This window comes from Simochromis diagramma, unplaced genomic scaffold (assembly GCF_900408965.1).
Source record: "Simochromis diagramma unplaced genomic scaffold, fSimDia1.1 OVJJ01000669.1, whole genome shotgun sequence".
Lineage (NCBI taxonomy): Eukaryota > Metazoa > Chordata > Actinopteri > Cichliformes > Cichlidae > Simochromis > Simochromis diagramma.
This window is the reverse complement of record NW_024387458.1, coordinates 5,762,836-5,781,513: the sequence shown is the minus strand read 5'-3', so window position 1 is coordinate 5,781,513 and position 18,678 is coordinate 5,762,836. Positions and strand designations below refer to the sequence as shown.

The following is an 18,678-nucleotide window of genomic DNA, read 5'->3' as shown; positions in this document are numbered from 1 at the left end:
TGGTGCTCTGCAGACATCAGACCTCATAATGCACACACACAAGCGGACCGAATGACCCCGACCCCGGAGCCTGCTTGCCCTCACTGGTCAAATAAATCTACGCGTGTGTAGAAGAAATATACACACGCATTCTTACACAGCTGCATGAGCTCTGGCAGTGCAGCTGATAAGAAAAAGAGATAAGAGAGTGGAGTGTTTGAATGAAGGGGGGTCACGGGTCAGAGACTGAGGGCTTTTTCATTCACCTGGAATGATACAGCATTCCTTTGTTTCGACATCTCCCTCCAGAAGAGGTTTTTGTGTCTGAAAAGGAGATGCACATGCATGCTGTGTAAAATGCTGCACTATAAAGAGAAAGCACACTGACTATTTGCAATAATTACCATCTGTTTTACCATTGGAAGTGTTATGCAATAGCAGCGTATAATCAAATTAACAGCAACTAACTGGGCGTTTCGATTTTTAATCGAATCTCTACGGAGCCACAAAAAGTCTTTGAACCTTATGATGAAGGCAAAGCAGCCTGTTTAACTATAAATACTTTGGCTCTTCATTTTCATTATTACAATGTCATGTTTTGTGGCAATTATAGGCCTAAAATAACAAAAACTGATACCTTTGTTAATTTTATCACCAAATAGGTCCTTTTCTACGATTCTTGAGCACCCACAGCACTTTATACAACATGCTTCATTCACCAATGCACCTTTTTTTCTATGTCTAAATTCTCTCTAACTCGAATGAAGACTTCGGAGAGCAGCGTGGGGTTCAGTATCTTGCCCACGGATAGTTTGGCATGCAGACTGGAGCAGTCACAGATAAAACCACCATCCATCTGATCACTAAAAAACTTGCTGTAACTCCTGAGCTACAACCACCAGCAAAACAGAACTACTGTGAAGTGGAAGAAAAAATATCTATTTGCATGTACATTCCTACTTTGAAATAGTAACTACAAAGCTGGTTGGGCTGGTCTGATTGGCCACACAGAAGCCCTTCCTTATGAGGTTTGCATGTTCTCGCTGTAGGTGTGTGGTGTTACATCAGGTACTCCAGCTTCCTCCCAGAGTTAAAAGACATGTTAGGTTAACTGGTTATTCTAATTTGGCCACTGATGTGAGGTATATGAAATGTTTCAAGTGTACAGAGTAAACCCCTTAACAAATGTATGGTCAAATGATCACCAAGGCCAGAAAATTGCTAGACATTTACAAGTCCTTAAAGCTAATACCCTTCCTCTCGACCTCCGCACATCTGATTCCATTGCACTGTTCAAATCACGATTAAAAACCCACTTATTCAATCTTGCCTTTCCCTCTAGATAATATTTCTTTTATGATTTTATATCATGCACTTTTATGCTCATTTAAATTCTTGTTTGCTCTGTACCTGTTGCTTTCCTATGTATCAGTGACAGTTATCTGCTTGCATACTTAGTACTTGCTTTGGTCCTATTTCTATTATCCTCCTCCTATTCTCTATCTTACTTGTTAAGCACCTTGGCATACCCTTGGTTTTTAAGTGTGCTTTATAAATAAAGTTTATTATTATTATAATAGCTGAAATTTAATTTTTACTCTGACATGTACCATTAAGACCTCAGCATCATTAGCAGTGAAAGAAATCAGGCCACAAAATGTCAAATACTGATTTCCTCCATGATGTCTTTGGGATATGAAATCTATAGTCATGCAGTCTTGGACATGACTATCCAGAAATGGATAATCTTGTGCAAGACTATGCATTTCTGTGTATACATCCACAGTAGCTACTGCCATTAAGACACTGCAAAATTAATTGGATTGGGCACCAGGTGATAGGTGTAAACCAAGACAATTATGAAACATTTAAAAAATTTCAGAGTACCTCAGGTTACTGGCTGGTAATTAAACATTTACACTGCATTGAATGACTCGAGAAAGAAGAAAATTGTGTTTGTAGAAATTGTGTTTATTTATTTTTGATCGGTTGTAGTGATGACAATTCTGCTCAACATATAAACAGTATAAGAAAACAAATCATTACAGTCTACAGCGAAGTAGATGCTCAGCCCAAAAATCATATTCCTCACTTTCACTGTCTCACTGTCTTCCTTTGTAGGGAAGCATGAAGTGGTGTTTCATTGGCGTGGGCTCAGTGTTCCTTCCTTTTATTCAACAGCTACTGTCAAGCTGCCACGCTCAGCTAGCTCGTACGTAAATTAGGATTTCTTAATAACAAAAACAAACCAAAAAAGACTGAGAGAAAGGAAGTAAAGGCCACAAAGGTTGTAATGGGAGATAGAGCAATTGTGTGTTTGGCTCAGTGAGGAAGAAAAGTGTAGACAGACGTGGCGTTCCTCCTGTCAGTCTGCTTGAGAAGAGCCAGGTGACTGCAGGGGAGAAGGTCAGAGGTTCTGCTGCTCTGTAAATACTTCACATGGTGCAGGAGCATCTGAGGTCAAACAGCACATCAGAAAGAGTCCTCTGTGGTGGTGACAGGATTAAACTCGAGAGTCCCTGTGTAGGCAGTGTCTACCCCTATTTCAAACCTAAGGAGAGATGCATTTTAAGGATAAGCACTTGTTTACTGATTCATTAACAACGATAATTATATTGTAATACTTTGTATAAGCCCTTTCTGAGAGCGTTTATTCACACAGTTGTTCACAAATCAATTCAAATACGAGTGCAAACATAATATGTGAGAGAAATATTTGTAAAGGCTTATAAGCAAACATCATACATATATAAATCCGAAAATACATTACCACGGTTACCTAAATCATTAAAGATCCCAACATTACCCTGGGAATCCCAACATAGAAATAACAGTAAACACTGCATCTAGACAGTGGCGCATGGAAATGATATGAACCTCTTGTATATATAAGCTTATTCTAAATTTGTGGTTTAGAATTGTCCAAATAATTTTTTTTCACAGCCTTGTATTCCAAAATATTCATATTACAGAGGAGGGTTATTCTTTACTGTATTTTTTTTAATTTAATTTAATGTCAGAAATCCAAGGAAAAGGGCATTTTTATTTATCAGTTTCACAGGGAGGCATTATGGAATGTGTGTGTAGGGTGGCAGGGGGGGTTTAGAGGAGTTTGTTACAGCATTTCTCGAAATGCGTCAGATTGCTCTGGCTGTCCGGGGGAATGTGACGAGTTAGTAACATGCTTGCCTTCTGACTGTTTTCTCACGGGAAAAACACCAAAGAGACAAACAGACGCTTATGTGACCGTTTTTTTCATGTCATTTTTTTCTACAGGTTTGTATTTAGACTGAGGAAACCAAGCAGCAGGACTGTAATAGCAGCGGCGCAGGGACATTAGCCGCAGCTACTACAAAAAGGGTTACAAAGAATAAAGTAACTCACGTGCGTCCTTGAATCGGGGTTAAACGTCCTAAAACATGACAATAGAGGAAAAGCGCTAAAAGGCAAAGCATTGACTATTTCACATGTTTTAAGGGGGACGTTTGAGGGAGCTGCAAAAATCAGGCTGCTGCTCCAGACCTGCATGCTGATCTAATTTTCACGCTGATAATATGATCCATGTGTTTATAAAGCCGGCATGCACACAACCACTCACATAAGCAGTTTGAAGAAGAATAAGGGACCTGTTGGACTTCAAGGAAGCGCAAAGGTGCTTACCATGGTAGAAATGACACATTAAACTTGTGTTTGCATATATATGAAAACACATGCAAACACAGGTTTAATGTGCCTCGTATTCAACTTTTAATTCTGCTGCTCCACTGTCAGTGTCTGCTGTATTTTATCTATCAATTCTTCCGTGTCATACAAACTAACACGAGCGTTTATTCCCAGTTAGTGGGTTCAGTTTTATCTGTGCATAGCTGGCCAGTACGTTCGGTGTTCAGCTTGGAGCTCTGTCTCATACACATATCTTTCCGGTGTATCTGTGGGAGTGGTTTGGAGTCAGCGCTCGCGTGTCACTCAAGCGGAGTCAGCTGCTGGCACGCGCCCCCGCTGCCGTGAAGCGGTGCTCGCAGAGCGAAAGTTTTTTTTTTTTTTTTTTTTTTTTTGAATAGGCTCTGTTGTCTTGCTGTGGGCGCACTACTCCTTTTACAGACTTCTTGTCCTGATGCTTTCCAACCTCAGTCGCAACTTTTACCTCGGTTGATCCAGCAATGTAGCCCGCAGGCGTGCAGAGGAGTATTTTTGTGTGATATTTTAACTGGATACTTTTGTTTCGGGGGCTACAGAGCGCGCAGCTAGTTGGGCTGGTCTGGTGTTGTGTGGTTGTGCGGGATCCGGTGACCGCTGGGGCAGATAGGCCACCATGCTCCGGCCGTGGGCTGCGCACTGGGTCGCAGCTGTGCTGCTGTGTCGGGCGGTGGCACAGTACTCCAGCGATCAGTGTAGCTGGCGAGGAAGGTGAGGATGGAGACGAACAAAGGATTTGTGGTCATATCAGTTCAGGAGCAGATACCTTTTCGTTTGTGAATGTCAGGCTGATAATCTTGAAGCATTGCGCCGTTTTAAGTGATGGCACGGACAACACATGGTTCATTCATATAGGCGTAGATTAAGGTTTTGTTAAAACAATCTTGTGACTTAATGTGCTGTTTACTTACCCCGTGTTTTTCACAAGTGATGAAAGAAAGAAAATTCAACCGTGTGTTAAAAGGATAAGTGTTTCTTTGAGCCAGTTCTGTTGTTACGCATGGTTTTGGCGTTAGATGAGTAGTTTTAGTAAGATTTAACTTCATGTTCAAGAGGAGCCCTCATGGCTCAGAGTAAAATAAGTGGAAGAAATGTCAGTGAAAACAGGAGATGTTTTGGAAGTGCTTGTGGTTATTGCTGAGAAATGTAATGACGTCACATTTCATTATTAATCCTTAATTCATTTACTGGATTTTCTTTTTTTTTTCTTTTCTTTTTTTAGCTCAGTCAATACTCTCGAAAAGGAAAGTGTCAATATGACAAACAGATCATAAGAGTGATTTTCGTTGGTTTATTTTGACAGTGTTCCTCTCTATAGTTTCTCTAAAAATGCTTCCTTTAAGATTTTATGTATGCATGATCACAGGAATGTCTCTAATCTAGCTCCTATCTTAAGTAAATACAGCCACATGGTGCCTTTGATCACTCCTCCAAGTCCCCAAGTCATAAAAAATGAAAGCCTGTTCTTTACACTCTGTGTTGTAAAGTTCATCAGCCTTAAACTTCTAACAACTTAATTAGTCCCTGATGCTGAGGTGGCTTATCAGCACAAGAGACAAGTGAGAGATTTGCTGACAGACAGCTGCAGGAGTTCTCCTCATTGGTCTTAATCCCTTCTATATGTTTCTTTAACTTTGTTTGTCCAGCACGTTCCCACTCCCTTTCAACATGTAAATGAATCAGAACGGTAGCAATATTGAAATGTATTGAATTTTGCATAGTATTTTTCTCTCTCTCTTATTTTCTTTACTAAATGTACCTGTATATTGTTTACATGTTTGAAATACATTAACAAACAAACATGTTACAGAAATTTCTACATCCACAAAAATGTTGTCTGGATTCTGTAGCCTAGGAGTACAATCTCTGTAGTACTGGTTAAAGGTTGATTTGATGATGTAGTCCTATTATAGTCCTTTTATACAGCCATATGTGATTAAAAAAAAAAAAAAAAAATCATCGTCTTTTTCTCTACAGCGGTTTGAGCCATGAGTCCCATCGCAGAGATGTGGAGCAGGTCTACCTTCGCTGCTCACAGGGATCTCTAGAGTGGCTTTACCCCACAGGGGCCATAATTGTCAACCTGAGACCAAACATAGAGCCTTCACCAGGTCATATGTCAGGTCTCCATGTGTGCATTAAACCTCAAGTTTACTCCCAGGTAGAGTATGAGACCAATGTTGAGAAACAAGCCTTAGTGTATAATCAGGAGTTCTGAATGTGTCTGCTTGGCCCACCTTGTTCAGGGTTCTCATGTGTACCTGGAGCATGCAGGGGATCTGAGGCTGCTGCTGGCAGAAAAGGACCAGGCTCAGGGAACAGTGCATTGTTTCAGCCTGGCAGAGGGGGTGCTATTCGTGGAGGCTATCCCACAGGCAGACATCAGCCGGAGGATCACAGCTTTCCAGTATGAGCTGGTGCCCAGTCAGGGGCCAGCGATGCACATGTTCCCATACCTGCAACCTGGTTTAGGTAACAGCCTGCATTTTTTTCTTTTTCATTATTTTGTGTTTTGCTCTTGTGTGACTGGTGAAATTCATTTTCTGGTAACTTGATGTAATGCTGAGTCATTTCCTCTTGATGCATGCTACTTTTCTTAGCTCTCGGTATTCAGTACTCAGTCCCAGTATTCAGTGTTACTGTTCATAACACTCATTAAAGATCAAATAATGAAACCTATTTCTCTATTTGCTCAAATATCAAGCCATAAAATCCAGAATATTTTAGATTGATTTCACATAACATTAAAAATTAATTGACTTTGTTGTAAGCAGGGACTATATAAAGAACAGTTCATTAATGATGCAATAATAACCTGATATGTCAAACATGGATTCTGGTAAGCTCAGAATCCATGTTGAGCATTCTTGTGAGAAATGATATCTAAAATTTAAATAATGAGCAGAAAGCGGTGACAATTTCCTAATTTTAAATGATACTTAAACACTGAAAAAGGACAAATATTCATTGTATTATGTAAACTCAAATAAATTCCCAGTGATTGCAGCTCAATTTTCACATGGTTTTGCAAATTGTCCACAATCTTTTGGTAACTTGGTAAACTGTTACTCATAGCTGGCAGTTTAGTAACGTGAAATGAGGCTGACAGACCAGAGCTGGAAAAGCAAAAAGGTTTGGTAAGCATGAGGCCTCATTACTGTTTCACCCTTGTTTCTTCATCCCACCTTGAAGTAGCCCCTTTTCTGACACCCCACCCCCCTCACACACTTCCTCACTCCCACTCTTCCCTGTATCAGCCAGACATATAAAAACAAGCAAGCCAATCGAAAGGTCTCACTAGGGTCAAGCACAAGGGTCAGCCAATCGTCTCCCAGCTGTCAATCAAGAGCAGATCTTTGCCTCCCCCATTAGAACAGGAAAATTTGAGTAGCCCACCCATATGAGGGAAGTGGTGTTGAGAGGAACTGTGGTAGGGTGGAGAGTCGCACTGGACTATCTTTATGAGAGCGAAGAAAGCCTTCCCAGTGAAACTTCCTGTCTGAGTGTGTCAGTGTGCCTTGGTGTTTTATAGCTGTTTTTATAGCTGGCAGGGTCAAGGGGTAATTCTCCAGCTATATCTCTTCCCTCACCTGCTGTCTTCATTCACATGCTCTCTATACCTCTTTTGATGTCTGATATCTAAGAAAAACCCACCAAGACTTTGAGAGTGAAATCGATTAATGGGAAACTAGATTAGATAAAAATACACAAACTAAGGAAAAATGTTTGTCTTTTTTATAGTAGCTCTTTATTAAAGTGTTGTTGTTGTTTTTTTGTCATATTTTCAATTTCAGTCACCTGCAAGCCTTGTTCAGATGAAGAGGTCCTCATGGCTGTGTGTACTAGTGACTTTGGTAAATAAATATCCACATGCATACCGATTAAATAATTGATTTCACATTTTGCAAAATATACTTTGCTTATTACCTTTGAAAGGTTTGGAATTTAAGCCTTGGATTAGATTATTGCCATTCAAGAAACTAGAAAGAAAATGTCACACCAAAACTAAATTGGAATTATGTAGTGCAGTGTTCTTATGTTAAATTTATAGTACTGTGTTAAAATGACTCCATAGCTATAGCATAAACTACACACACATATATATGTATATATATATATATATCTATATATATATACATATATATGCATAAAACCAACACGGCAAGCTGATCCGTACTTTCCCAGAAATGTAGGCACATTCAGTCCAGACTGCGACAGCTTTGATCAGTTTCCTAATCACATTGATTTGCTGCGTAAACAAATCATATCAATTAGCACAAATGTACTCAGACATTAAATAAAATGTAATGGGATATAATTGTATCTCGCTTGCTCACAGTGTTAATTAATGCTTTAGCCTGTGTTCTGCTAAGTAGTCTTGAGGCATTTTCTTGCTTTTATGAATCTGACAATCATGTAGATTTAGTCTAAATGTTCTCTTCATTCTTCATCTTTTCATTTGAACATTTATAGTTAACAGTCAACAGAAAGACTCAGATTTGCACAGTATTATAACTCTGATATTAGCAGTAAACCAGGGTAGGGAGGTCACGACAGCAGTTTTTTTGTTTTTTGTTTTTTTGAAAAAAGCTTTCATTGCTTTCTGAAGTTTATTTAATTTTAACCTGTTGATTTAATTTTCTTTCATTAAAACTGTTCCTTCTCTGTAGCTGGCAGTGGTGTCTTCCAAGGCGTCGCACCAGGTACTAACAAGCACTCCCTGGCGACAGTGACTCTGAGACGACTGTTTCACCAAAAGAGCAGGGTGTTTGCTTGGGGTGGAGCCAGAGGACGGAGTTGGAGTGGTCGTATCAATGTTCCTGCACAGTGCAGTGTGCGTCCTGGAGGGGACGAGTATCTTTTGACTGGCTCTGTCCATTTTGGAGAAGCCTGGCTTGGCTGTGCACCACGCTACAAAGACTTTCTAAAGCTGTACATCCAAGTACAAAATGCAGGAACAAACCCATGTCAAGTAGACACAAACTGAGAGATCTGTTCTCGGCTCTGATTTTAAACAAGGAGTGCTTCAGTCAGCGAAGAAAACGCGCAAAGGTTACAATTTGGAAGATGGGTCAATAAGGGACTGGAAGGAATCTTACAGATTTATTGTTTTCGTTACAGGCTACGTCTTCAGAATCGTATCAGTTTTATGACATTTTAATAGCCAACATGCTACTTAAACCGAAATGTCCCTTTGGCTTTATTTTGCTACTGCATATGTAAATATGTTTGTAAATCTGTGCATGAGTGGCTGTGAGTGAAAGAAGGAACGAGAGGCTTAAATTTAAACTCGTGCCTACCTGGTTAACATTTTTATTCTCTTGATGATACTGCTCATTCTTGAAATGAAAGTTTGCTTTGTAAAAAGCTTTCTGTAAAATTTAGGAGTCTTCTGACAGAAGTGTATAGTACGCAGCTCTGTGAGTCTTTGTGTGTGTGTGCTGCTAATGAGTTCAAAGGGACTGTACATATTTACAGAAATTAAAGATATGTGTTGTTATCTCACCAAAAAGGTACACACTTGGCGTGTTTTTCAGGTTGTGAATGTGTTAGTATGACCTCTATGTCCTGATAGAGGGGCCCTGTTTATAATTTATTAACAAATCTGCCACTATTTGTCAGATACTGCACGGCACAAAGGGGCTTAGTGTGGCTGGCATGCGGATAATTGAAAACAACTGACAAGTGAAGTTTGTAGTAGGAACAGAAAGTGAAGGACCAAAAGTTACCAGGCTTTCTGTCCACCCACATGGATGCAAACAAAGACTTATTATCCACCTAACTAACCAAAAGAAAAAACTATTATGAGTGCTCAGTGACCATTAGCTGGCAGGAGAGCAGCAGTGCGTCAGTGCTGGCGTTGCTGCCCCTGTGGAGCTTTGATGAGCCACTGTTCTGTTTGGCATCTGCTACGCACATGTATATGTGTGTGTGTGTGTGTGTGTGTGTGTGTGTGTGTGTGTTCACTACTGAGTGAGAGAAGTGGAAGCAATTATATTTTCCACCATAATAATCCGGGTAGCTCAGATACTAATGTGCTAATGTTTTTCTCTCAAATTTTCAAGTTTATACTAAACAAAACCTCTACAGTGTACAGCCCTAAAGGTACAGGATATTCATTGTATACTTAATGTAGGAGTAGTTTTGAATTGTAGCCTAATGGCAGGAGAAACATGTCTGCCAAAATAAAAAGGGACTGCCAGATGGATTGATGGCTGAAACTACTAAGGCTTGATGGGCGGAGAGCTGAAAGACGAGGCGGATGTGTGAATGACCTTAGAGGCGTGTATGTGCACCTTTCCTGCTGCCTGCTGTCAACAGTCTGTGTGTGTGTGTCGGTTTGTGTGTGTGATGTTTTTGCTCTTTCCTCAGGAAGACCAAGAATGGATGGAATGTTCCCCTTTCACACACACACGTTTGGTTAACTATTGTTGTGAGGACACTTGTTAAGATAATGATTCCCCAGGCCCTTACCTCAGCTCATCACAACAGACTGCCTAAACATATTTATTACCTTTATTATTAAACTACGTCTGCACCTTCAAACATCTCTTTGAAGATGTGTCTTAAAGTGATTACAGTCCAAAATGTCCTCAGTCTGAAATTTTCACTCAGCTCATAAAAATGGTTAGCCAAGCAAACAAATACCTCAGTCAATCCAAACATAAGGTTGGAATATTCTACTTTTATTTTTTTTAAATTGTGATGGTGCCTGGCTCGGGTTTCTTTTTCTTTATTGGTGTCTTGTAAGCCTACATGCTGGGCATATTGCTTAATGCATGACACAGTAATAGAAGTAATTCATCCTCATTATCTTGGCCATTATACTGAAATACTATATACTGAAATCAACAAAGCTTTTAAACCTGTTGCTGAGCACTTCCACAAACACTTCAGCAACTTTATACTGCAGTTTTAGAAAGTTGGATGATTCACAAGAGCTACATGAAACAAAGAATGTTCAACACTGAAGGCTGAGATAATCTGACCTTTGATGGTGTGTACAGATAGTAAATTTTAAAGACTGGATTATTCAGGTTTAATGGAAACAATTGTGGGTTGAAAGTTGAGTGGGTTAAAACTGCTGAGAAACTAGAAGAAAAACACGACCAGAACTGGACTTCTTAACTGATCAAAAACTAAGTACAAGGACACAGAGTTGAAGTTGTCATCGATGGCTAGCTTAACATGCAGCTAATATACGATGTGTGCTGTAAGTGCTATTTGTCATAAGTGAGGATGGATCTGAGTGAAAAACTATGAGGAACTGAATACTAATATCATTTTTAAAATAATGGGATACTTTCATAAGATGTACATTCCATCTGGAAAGTACTCACAGCGTTTCACTTGTTCCACATTCTGTCATGTTACAGCAAAATCCTTTTACCTCAGAAATTGCAACAACAGTTAACTTAAGGCACTTTATATTGTAAGGTAAAGACAAGTTATTTCATTATTATTATTACTGGGCAAGGTTTCCGAACTTTTTCCTCTGTACGAATGCTAATTTTTTTCATCCTTTTGTTTAATCTATAAAACAAGGTTAATTTCTGTTATTTACTTTCAGTTAACATGTAGAGACATATAGAGAGGCATCAACACATACCATTAAAGCTAAAGATAGAGACCTGAGAGGGTCAGCTCTATATAACAGTGCAGAACATCTTAACATACTAAGGTTCTGTGTGTGTTGCATAGGTGTGCTTGTCTTGGGTTGTAGTTTGAGAAGACCACAACACACGCGCCCTGCGCACTGCCAACATGCACACAGGCTACACTGCAGAAACCCAACCCACAATAGCAAACACTCAATACCCCCTGGCAACCCATCTTGGCAATGGTCCAGCTTGCCTTGGCATCCTCGCTAATTCGGGACACACTTATCCTTCTGCATGGGGGTCTTAATGCTAACCTTTAACTGTGAGAGTGTGTGAGATATGGAAACAGTTTGTGCTACAGTATGCAAGGGGCACAGCTGAGCGGTCAGCTGGAGTCCAGGGAATGGCTGAGCTCAGGGAAAATACACATGTATGCTTCCACCCACATACTGTATACTACCAGTGGCATTTTATAATGCACTGGTCAGGGTGGGGTCAGTGCTTTTTACATGGTGGCACAATATTTTAGGTTGTAAGTATGTCTGGTTTCTGAAGGAGAAGGCTGTGTGTGTGTGTGTGTGTGTGTGTGTGTGTGTGTGTGTGTGTGTGTGTCTTTAGAGACTGATGCACTTAATCTTTAAATATAGAATGGGAAAAAAACATCTTTAGTAGTAAACAAAAGTAGATGCAGCGTGACATTTACTGAAATTCTTTTTTTGTGTTTCTGCGACTGTGTTCCGCAGTGATCTTGACAAAATTTTTGAGAAAAGGATGATCTAATTATTAACTTCTAACTATTACTATTATTAACTATTAACATTTTGGATGATATTTGTTAAAAGAAAGACAAAAGCGAAATGAAAAAGGAAAGAAGGAATACTTCTGGAAAAAGAAGTAAATGTTTTTGATGCATATCAGTTAAAAATGACCTTTTATCATCAAATTATCAAGATGTTTGAGAATGATAATAAATAATAAATAAATATTCTAATACCATATGGTCAGAGTGTTAATGATGATGACCCAAATTGATTTGCACTGGAAATCACAATAATGAAAATCTATTCAAAGTCTTGTAAACAAATCCTGCAAACAATATAAATCCAGAGCTATTTTAACACAATGTAAAATTATTAATCAGTATTAATCAGGGAATATTAATCAGTCATGGTCCTGTTGTACATGAACCTTCTTATTATGATATTAGGTTGTACTGCCCCTCAGTGGCAGGAAAATAAAATTATATTCTAAGTGTTAAATTTGTCAGCTGAACTGTTTTAGTTCAAAGGCACAATGTTCCCGCAATTCATCAGACAGAAGTCATTTTCTAGTACCAGTCTAATCACTTTGAATTACATTAAAGAATGTCGAAAAATGTCTACATTTAAAAAAAATGCAAATGAGCACGAGTTGAAAAACATTTGTATCTCAATGCAGAAGTGAAAGCTTCAGTACTGCCAATGACATGTAGTAGCTCAAATTGTGGGTGTCCCATTTTCAGTACGTTTCCTGTCAGCTTTCTGTTTCTACGAAACAAAGCAAAGATGTGGATCCTTCGTAACCTGCTGTTCACCATCTGCAGTAAGTTGTCTAAATAGCTACAAAAGTAAACAGATGAAGAGTACAAATTTAAGATTTAGATTTAAATGCATTAAATCTTTTTTCTTTTGTAGTTAAGGTCAGAAAAACAGCTTTCATTAGGCTCGAGAATATTATACATGACTCTTGCTCTGACAAAATAAATAATTATATGTATTTTTTTTTAACTATATTTTCATGATTTTACAGTTGCTCTGAGGTGTGTGATCAGTGCAGTAGGGGTGATCCATGTGCCTGGATATGTGGGGAGTATGGTTAACATTTCCTGTTCCTATGATGAGGGTTACGAGTCTTATGAGAAGTACCTGTGTAAGAACAACTGTGGTGACAGTGATGTTCTTGTTACAACATCGGAATCAAGGAAAAATAAATACAGGATCCATGATGACAAAACAGCACGAATCTTCACAACGACCATCTCTGATCTTCATTCTGCCGATGCTGGGAAATACTGGTGTGGAGTGACCAGAACTGGAAAAGATATCTACACTGAAGTCAAGCTTAAATTAGTACGAGGTAAATAATCACTCAGCTAATTTTAATCTGTCTGTCCGTCCTTGTCTGTCTTATCTTGTCTAATCTAATGTATCAGGACCTAATCCTTTTAATCAACAAATAATACATTAACATGTATTAACACATGTTAAAACACATTAACATATTACATTAATGATACATTAACATTAAAATGATTTTAAATTTTATTAATTATATATGTATATATATGTGTAGTATATATATATATATATATATTTTTTATTATATTTATATTATATATTATTTATAATAATTTTATATGTCACCTAACCACATGATGGTGAAAAAAAAAGAGCAGCCTTGATCATTTATTTCCGCTGAAAATTATTGTGGTAATCTCGAGCTTGTGGGCGGTGAACTCTCAATAGACATCAATGCCTATCTGAAAGCACAAATGCATGTGAAGCAAGAAAAACCCCACAAGAACCTGAATATAAAAATGTCATGCTGCTGCGACTCTAACATGTCATTTGACACTGTTTATATTTTTGACAGACAGCTGCTGTGACACTGTGACCAAAGTTCAAAGTTATGAGGGATACTCTGAGTCTGTCAGTTGTCCGTATGAGTCTCAGTACCACAACAGCTTGAAGTACATCTGCAGAGGAAACCAGCCCTCCACATGTCTGCAGCAGGCACTGATCACCTCTGACACCAAACAAAATGGGCGATTCAGACTTGATGATGACAAAGTGTTAGGAACATTCACAGTGAACATTAACAGTTTGGTCAAAAGTGATTCAGGGTCATACCTCTGTGGTGTCCAAAGAAACTCTGAGCTGGATGTTTTCTCTGCTGTTGAGCTGGAAGTCAAAGGTGAGAGGTCATAGTAATATCACTTTACACCAACTGAAAGACAGCCTACAGTACAGTTTTCTGCAAAACACTTTTTAGGAAAGCTGAATAGTTTGTGATTTCACAATTTTGTCTTTCCATCTGACAGAGTGGTGCTGTGTCAAGTCAACTCAAATAAATGGTACTGTAGGACATCCACTAATTTTTCAGTGTCCCTATCCTCCACAACATCGGGATAACAGGAAGTTTCTCTGTAAGGGAGACCATCGCAACAAATGCACAGACATGGTGACGAGTCAAAGTAGATTTGCAATAGAAGATAATGGTTCTTCCAGCTCTTTCTCAGTGACGATCACAAAGATACAAGCAGATGATACTGGGACATACTGGTGTGGGTCAGACTCTCAGTGGAGCCATGGAAACTACACCAGGATTCAGCTTTCAGTCGGTGAGACGAATACTTGTGCATGAAATAACATGATTAGAGCTGTAAGTTACACCCTATTCTCAGACCATTGTGTCATCGTGTCATTTGTAGCGTGATGACTGAGGACACTCGTGTAAAACTAGGACTACGGAAAACCTCATTTACCGCTGCTTACTTACACTTTTTTGGTGGCTTAAATATAGACACAGCCTCTTCCAGCCTCGCAGAAGTACTTCTGATTGTGTACTTAGTTCTCCAAGCTAAAAGCTAAAACATTACTATTATACATAAACATAATATTATTCTAACTAATTATTCTATTTTCTAATGAAATATTACCGAAAATGAAAATATATATATGATGATTCAATGATGATTCAATTCATTCAATTCTCGAATGAGAAAAACATGCACCTATAACAGGGTGTTTTACTGTTTAAATTAGTTAAAGTCTAACTTTAGCTCAGTGAATACTTTCAGAAAGACTTAACTGACTGCTAGAGTTCTACTCCGTCCTTTATTTTTTAAAAAAAAGTTGCTAAGAGCCTTGTTTCTCCAACAGTCTTTCAGCAGCACACTGGCAATGGAGCTTCCACAGTGGAAACACCAGCACAAATTTCAGGTAAACTTATGAAGGGTACGGTATATACAGTATGCATCTTTTAGTCTATAGTGCTGTTGATCAATGTTGTGAGATCAAATATTTTACCTCTCCATAAGCTATGGATACTTTTTGGAACTAGTTATAGTTTCATGGCAAAACAGAGTGTGTGCACCCGTGGCCAACAGTAAATATCAATAAAAAGAAACATTATCACAAAGAATAATGTTTGAGGATGTTTTTTTTTACTGTTTCTGTTTTGGTTTCTGCTTTTCAGATGCAGGACAATATGTGGTTTACGCTGTGCCCGCCGTGCTGCTGGTACTTATATGTGTTCTTGTGCTTATAGTTTATAAGTGCAAACGTCAGAAAATAAAAGGTATATTCTGGATTCATAGACATGCACAAATTTTATGAAATGTACATGCGAAAAGAGCATAACCACGTTTTATGCTGTGTGTGTTCAGGTAATGAAGCTGTCGTGAACAGAAATACATCAAAGACAGGAGGTTTAGAGGAAGTAATTGGTGCAGCAGAAAATGGCGTAAGACAACAGCAGACAACAAGTCTCACTATACCACAACTGACTGATTTTATTCTTAGCTGTGTTCAATACAGTACTTTGCAAAAGACTTTCATGTAATTTTTAAAAAGTTCTCAAGGCTTTCTGAAGGTCATTCAAAGTTTTTCTTTGGACATTGGTTCACACTCTCGTTTTTGTTTGTTTTTTTCCAATAAAAATAAAAGTAATGTTCGTATCTCCACTTCTCCAAAGCTGTACAGCCCTACTATATCCTCCTCCTCCTGCATATGAACTGAAATCAGCTTATTGTAGCACGAGTGAGCAGGAAGAGCACCAGTTTGATATCAAACTGGTGCACATATAACTGAAGGACCTTTGTAATGCAAGTAACAACATAACTGTAACTGTAAGGGAATTACAAGGCATCCCACATCATAAACATTTCATCGTTTATGAGTTTTTATAATTTAACAGAGCAGAATTATGTGAAACATCAGTTTGACACTAGATGAAAGCACTGCTACTGCTATGCACAGCTTCATAGAGCCTATAGCACGGCTTCAGTCTTGTCATGTGACAGTGTTGGCGTTTAGATCACAGATCACCAAAATTGCAATTCAAATTCTTTTAAGCAATTTCACTTGGAGAGCAAGAGGTTCAAGGTTCTTTATTTGTCACATGCATAGTTATACAAGTATAACACACAGTGAAATGTAGGTTCGCAGGCATTGATAACTATGCCTTATAACCCTTACTGTTCTGAGCATGATATCACTGAGATCCCTGGAGAAAGATTCTACAAAACAGGAGTTTGAACTTAAGGATGAACATAAGCAATAATTTAGGATTTGATCAAAATATTAAACTTAAATGTCTGTGTGACCACAAAAAACATGTTTACATTTAACTCAAGAATTCAAACACTAATAATGTTCAACACTAATATAGGATCAAATAATTAAGTAATCACATTTAAAATCACCATAATTGCGACAGGTGTGACAGTGATTTGATGACAAAACTTGATGCTCATCTTGAAATTGTGGGGATTTTATAGGATTACAACTGATTTGAATTAGTTATCACAACAACAAGCACGGTTTAAGGAAGAAATAATCAGTTAAGATTTGAAAACATAAGAGAAAAAAGAGAAGTAGTCCCTTTGCTGGTTCTGCAGTTCGACAGTGTGAAATTAACCACCGACTAAAAAAATTTATAGTAGTGGATTGTCTCATTGAGGTATTTGGGGGTAGCATGAAATGTTTTTGATGACAGACTCTGGTCCACAGGCTACACTTAAGAGAGCTGCAGCTTTATACTTTCTATGATGTTGAGCTGAGAACATGTGGGAAGCATCCAGTTTTAGACTTTTTAACTTCTTTTCACCCTAAAACTTGGGTAAACTATGGAATTTATCTGCAGCAATATTTGAAACATTATTTGCCTTTAGTGTTCTATTAGATTGTAATTGTTGGTCAAACATAATGTATTTTATACACATCTCTTACTATAATTCTTCATATTGTGAGTCTGGATAGATGTGGTTTTACTCATTAGTGGTGAAATCAGATCATAAGACAATCTTAGTTTGAAAGTGGTGCCAGAAAAAAACGTTGTTGTTGTTTTTTAATGTTTGCTTTATAAAATGTTTCCATAACACCGTCATGTGTTTTCCATTGGTTTCTGAATAGATTTATGGAAACGATGAAGTTGTGAGGTATTCAGAGAAGCAGACCTCCAAGAGTGCCTGTAACGACTATCATGATGCAGGTGAAGATGAACCAGACTATGAAAACTGCACACAATCTGAAGAAATCTACTGTAATGAAGATTTCCATAAAGCCAATAGAAGATGAGACTAATTACATCTGTGCGTACATTCAAAAACAGATTCAAAGTGTTTTGTTCACCAGGGCTTGCACTTAATATATGTTCCTTTGTTTTTCATTCTTTTGCTGTTTTCACTGCCTTAGCACATTAAACCTGTTCAGGTTAAGGTATTGTTTGCTGTTGACAGCATGATGTGGACTGTGCTTCTGAAACTGTGAGAAACCAACCAAAAATTAAATGTAATCATTGCTTTTTTCATTTTATGATACTTTTTTTTCCCCCATTGGTTTCAATTGAAGATTTCTGACACAAGCAGTTACTGGATTCAATTTTGCAGACAAAAGTAAACATTATTCATCAACATGTGTCACGTAACCATCTAATAGCAGCACAAATGTGGCAGGTTTCCCCCGTGGAGTGCTTCTATTAACCGACGTATATTTTTGGTAATGCTTGGTTTAATTTTGGTAGTACAACCACAGTACTAAGTGAGATAACCGCAGTATTGTATTGCTTAAATTTATGATGATGTATTTATATAATTATTTTTTGTTTTTCTTATTCTTCTATGTAGGAAACTTTTTTTCTAACTTCTAGAGAGTTTGGTGCCACTTGAATGAAACCTTCAACTTTAATTTTCTTCTGAGGAGATTAAAAAAAACTCAACTTCCATCAAAAAGTCTCACTTTCATTGTCACTGGTTAGTGTGTCACAGTGACCCTGTGGTTACAGCACCAGTAATTTTACTGCAGTATTTTACAAGAGTGCAGTTTGCATCACTTGTTAATAGGTATAAAGATTGGATACAGGTATGTTTCTTGCAAAACTTTAATTCTTGCCTTTCATTTTATTGTAATTTTTTAAAATAAATGCTATATTTAATATTATAACTTCTTTTTACTTTTCACTAATGATGTGGCACCAAATAATTGGTTATGGGCATAAAGTGAACAATTATGACGGTATTTGAAATGATTAGATTTCCTTTTCCAGGGGACCATTTTGGACTTTCCAGACAGACAGAAATAAAGACGACAGAAAAACATGACTGTTGTTCCTCTTTTGTGATGAATCTTTCTGTGAAAATTAG

The 18,678-nt window shown here is 38.0% G+C and overlaps 2 protein-coding genes across 3 annotated transcripts; both read left to right on the top strand.

The window, feature by feature from the left end:
- The first annotated feature begins 3,997 nt into the window (after nucleotides 1–3,997).
- Nucleotides 3,998–9,191, top strand: LOC120723034 (meteorin-like protein). The gene is made up of 5 exons (XM_040014286.1): nucleotides 3,998–4,386; nucleotides 5,653–5,836; nucleotides 5,922–6,147; nucleotides 7,470–7,529; nucleotides 8,346–9,191. Exons 1-5 carry the CDS (start codon nucleotides 4,292–4,294, stop codon nucleotides 8,660–8,662), a joined length of 882 nt encoding a protein of 293 aa, XP_039870220.1. The 5' UTR covers nucleotides 3,998–4,291; the 3' UTR covers nucleotides 8,663–9,191.
- A 3,590-nt stretch (nucleotides 9,192–12,781) lies between these two features.
- On the top strand, nucleotides 12,782–18,636 carry LOC120723032 (polymeric immunoglobulin receptor-like). Of its 2 annotated transcripts, none has more exons than XR_005693657.1 (8): nucleotides 12,782–12,857; nucleotides 13,065–13,391; nucleotides 13,908–14,228; nucleotides 14,356–14,655; nucleotides 15,197–15,256; nucleotides 15,513–15,614; nucleotides 15,703–16,413; nucleotides 16,476–17,563. XR_005693657.1 is itself a non-coding variant. In XM_040014283.1 (8 exons), exons 1-8 carry the CDS (start codon nucleotides 12,821–12,823, stop codon nucleotides 17,612–17,614), a joined length of 1,389 nt encoding a protein of 462 aa, XP_039870217.1. In that variant the 5' UTR covers nucleotides 12,782–12,820; the 3' UTR covers nucleotides 17,615–18,636. The 2 variants fall into 2 exon arrangements, 1 of the variants encoding a protein (XP_039870217.1); XM_040014283.1 differs by having other exon boundaries at nucleotides 15,703–15,779; nucleotides 17,450–18,636.
- The last annotated feature ends 42 nt before the right edge of the window (nucleotides 18,637–18,678 follow it).

Excerpts from the sequence above, each read along its gene's own strand:
- LOC120723034 (XM_040014286.1), top strand. The coding sequence starts at position 4,292 with ATGCTCCGGCCGTGGGCTGCGCACTGGGTCGCAGCTGTGCTGCTGTGT. Across the intron at positions 6,148-7,469 it reads ATACCTGCAACCTGGTTTAG|TCACCTGCAAGCCTTGTTCA; the intron begins GTAACAGCCTGC and ends TTTCAATTTCAG. Across the intron at positions 7,530-8,345 it reads TGTGTGTACTAGTGACTTTG|CTGGCAGTGGTGTCTTCCAA; the intron begins GTAAATAAATAT and ends CCTTCTCTGTAG.
- LOC120723032 (XM_040014283.1), top strand. The coding sequence starts at position 12,821 with ATGTGGATCCTTCGTAACCTGCTGTTCACCATCTGCA. Across the intron at positions 13,392-13,907 it reads CAAGCTTAAATTAGTACGAG|ACAGCTGCTGTGACACTGTG; the intron begins GTAAATAATCAC and ends TATTTTTGACAG. Across the intron at positions 15,780-17,449 it reads TTGGTGCAGCAGAAAATGGC|ATTTATGGAAACGATGAAGT; the intron begins GTAAGACAACAG and ends GTTTCTGAATAG.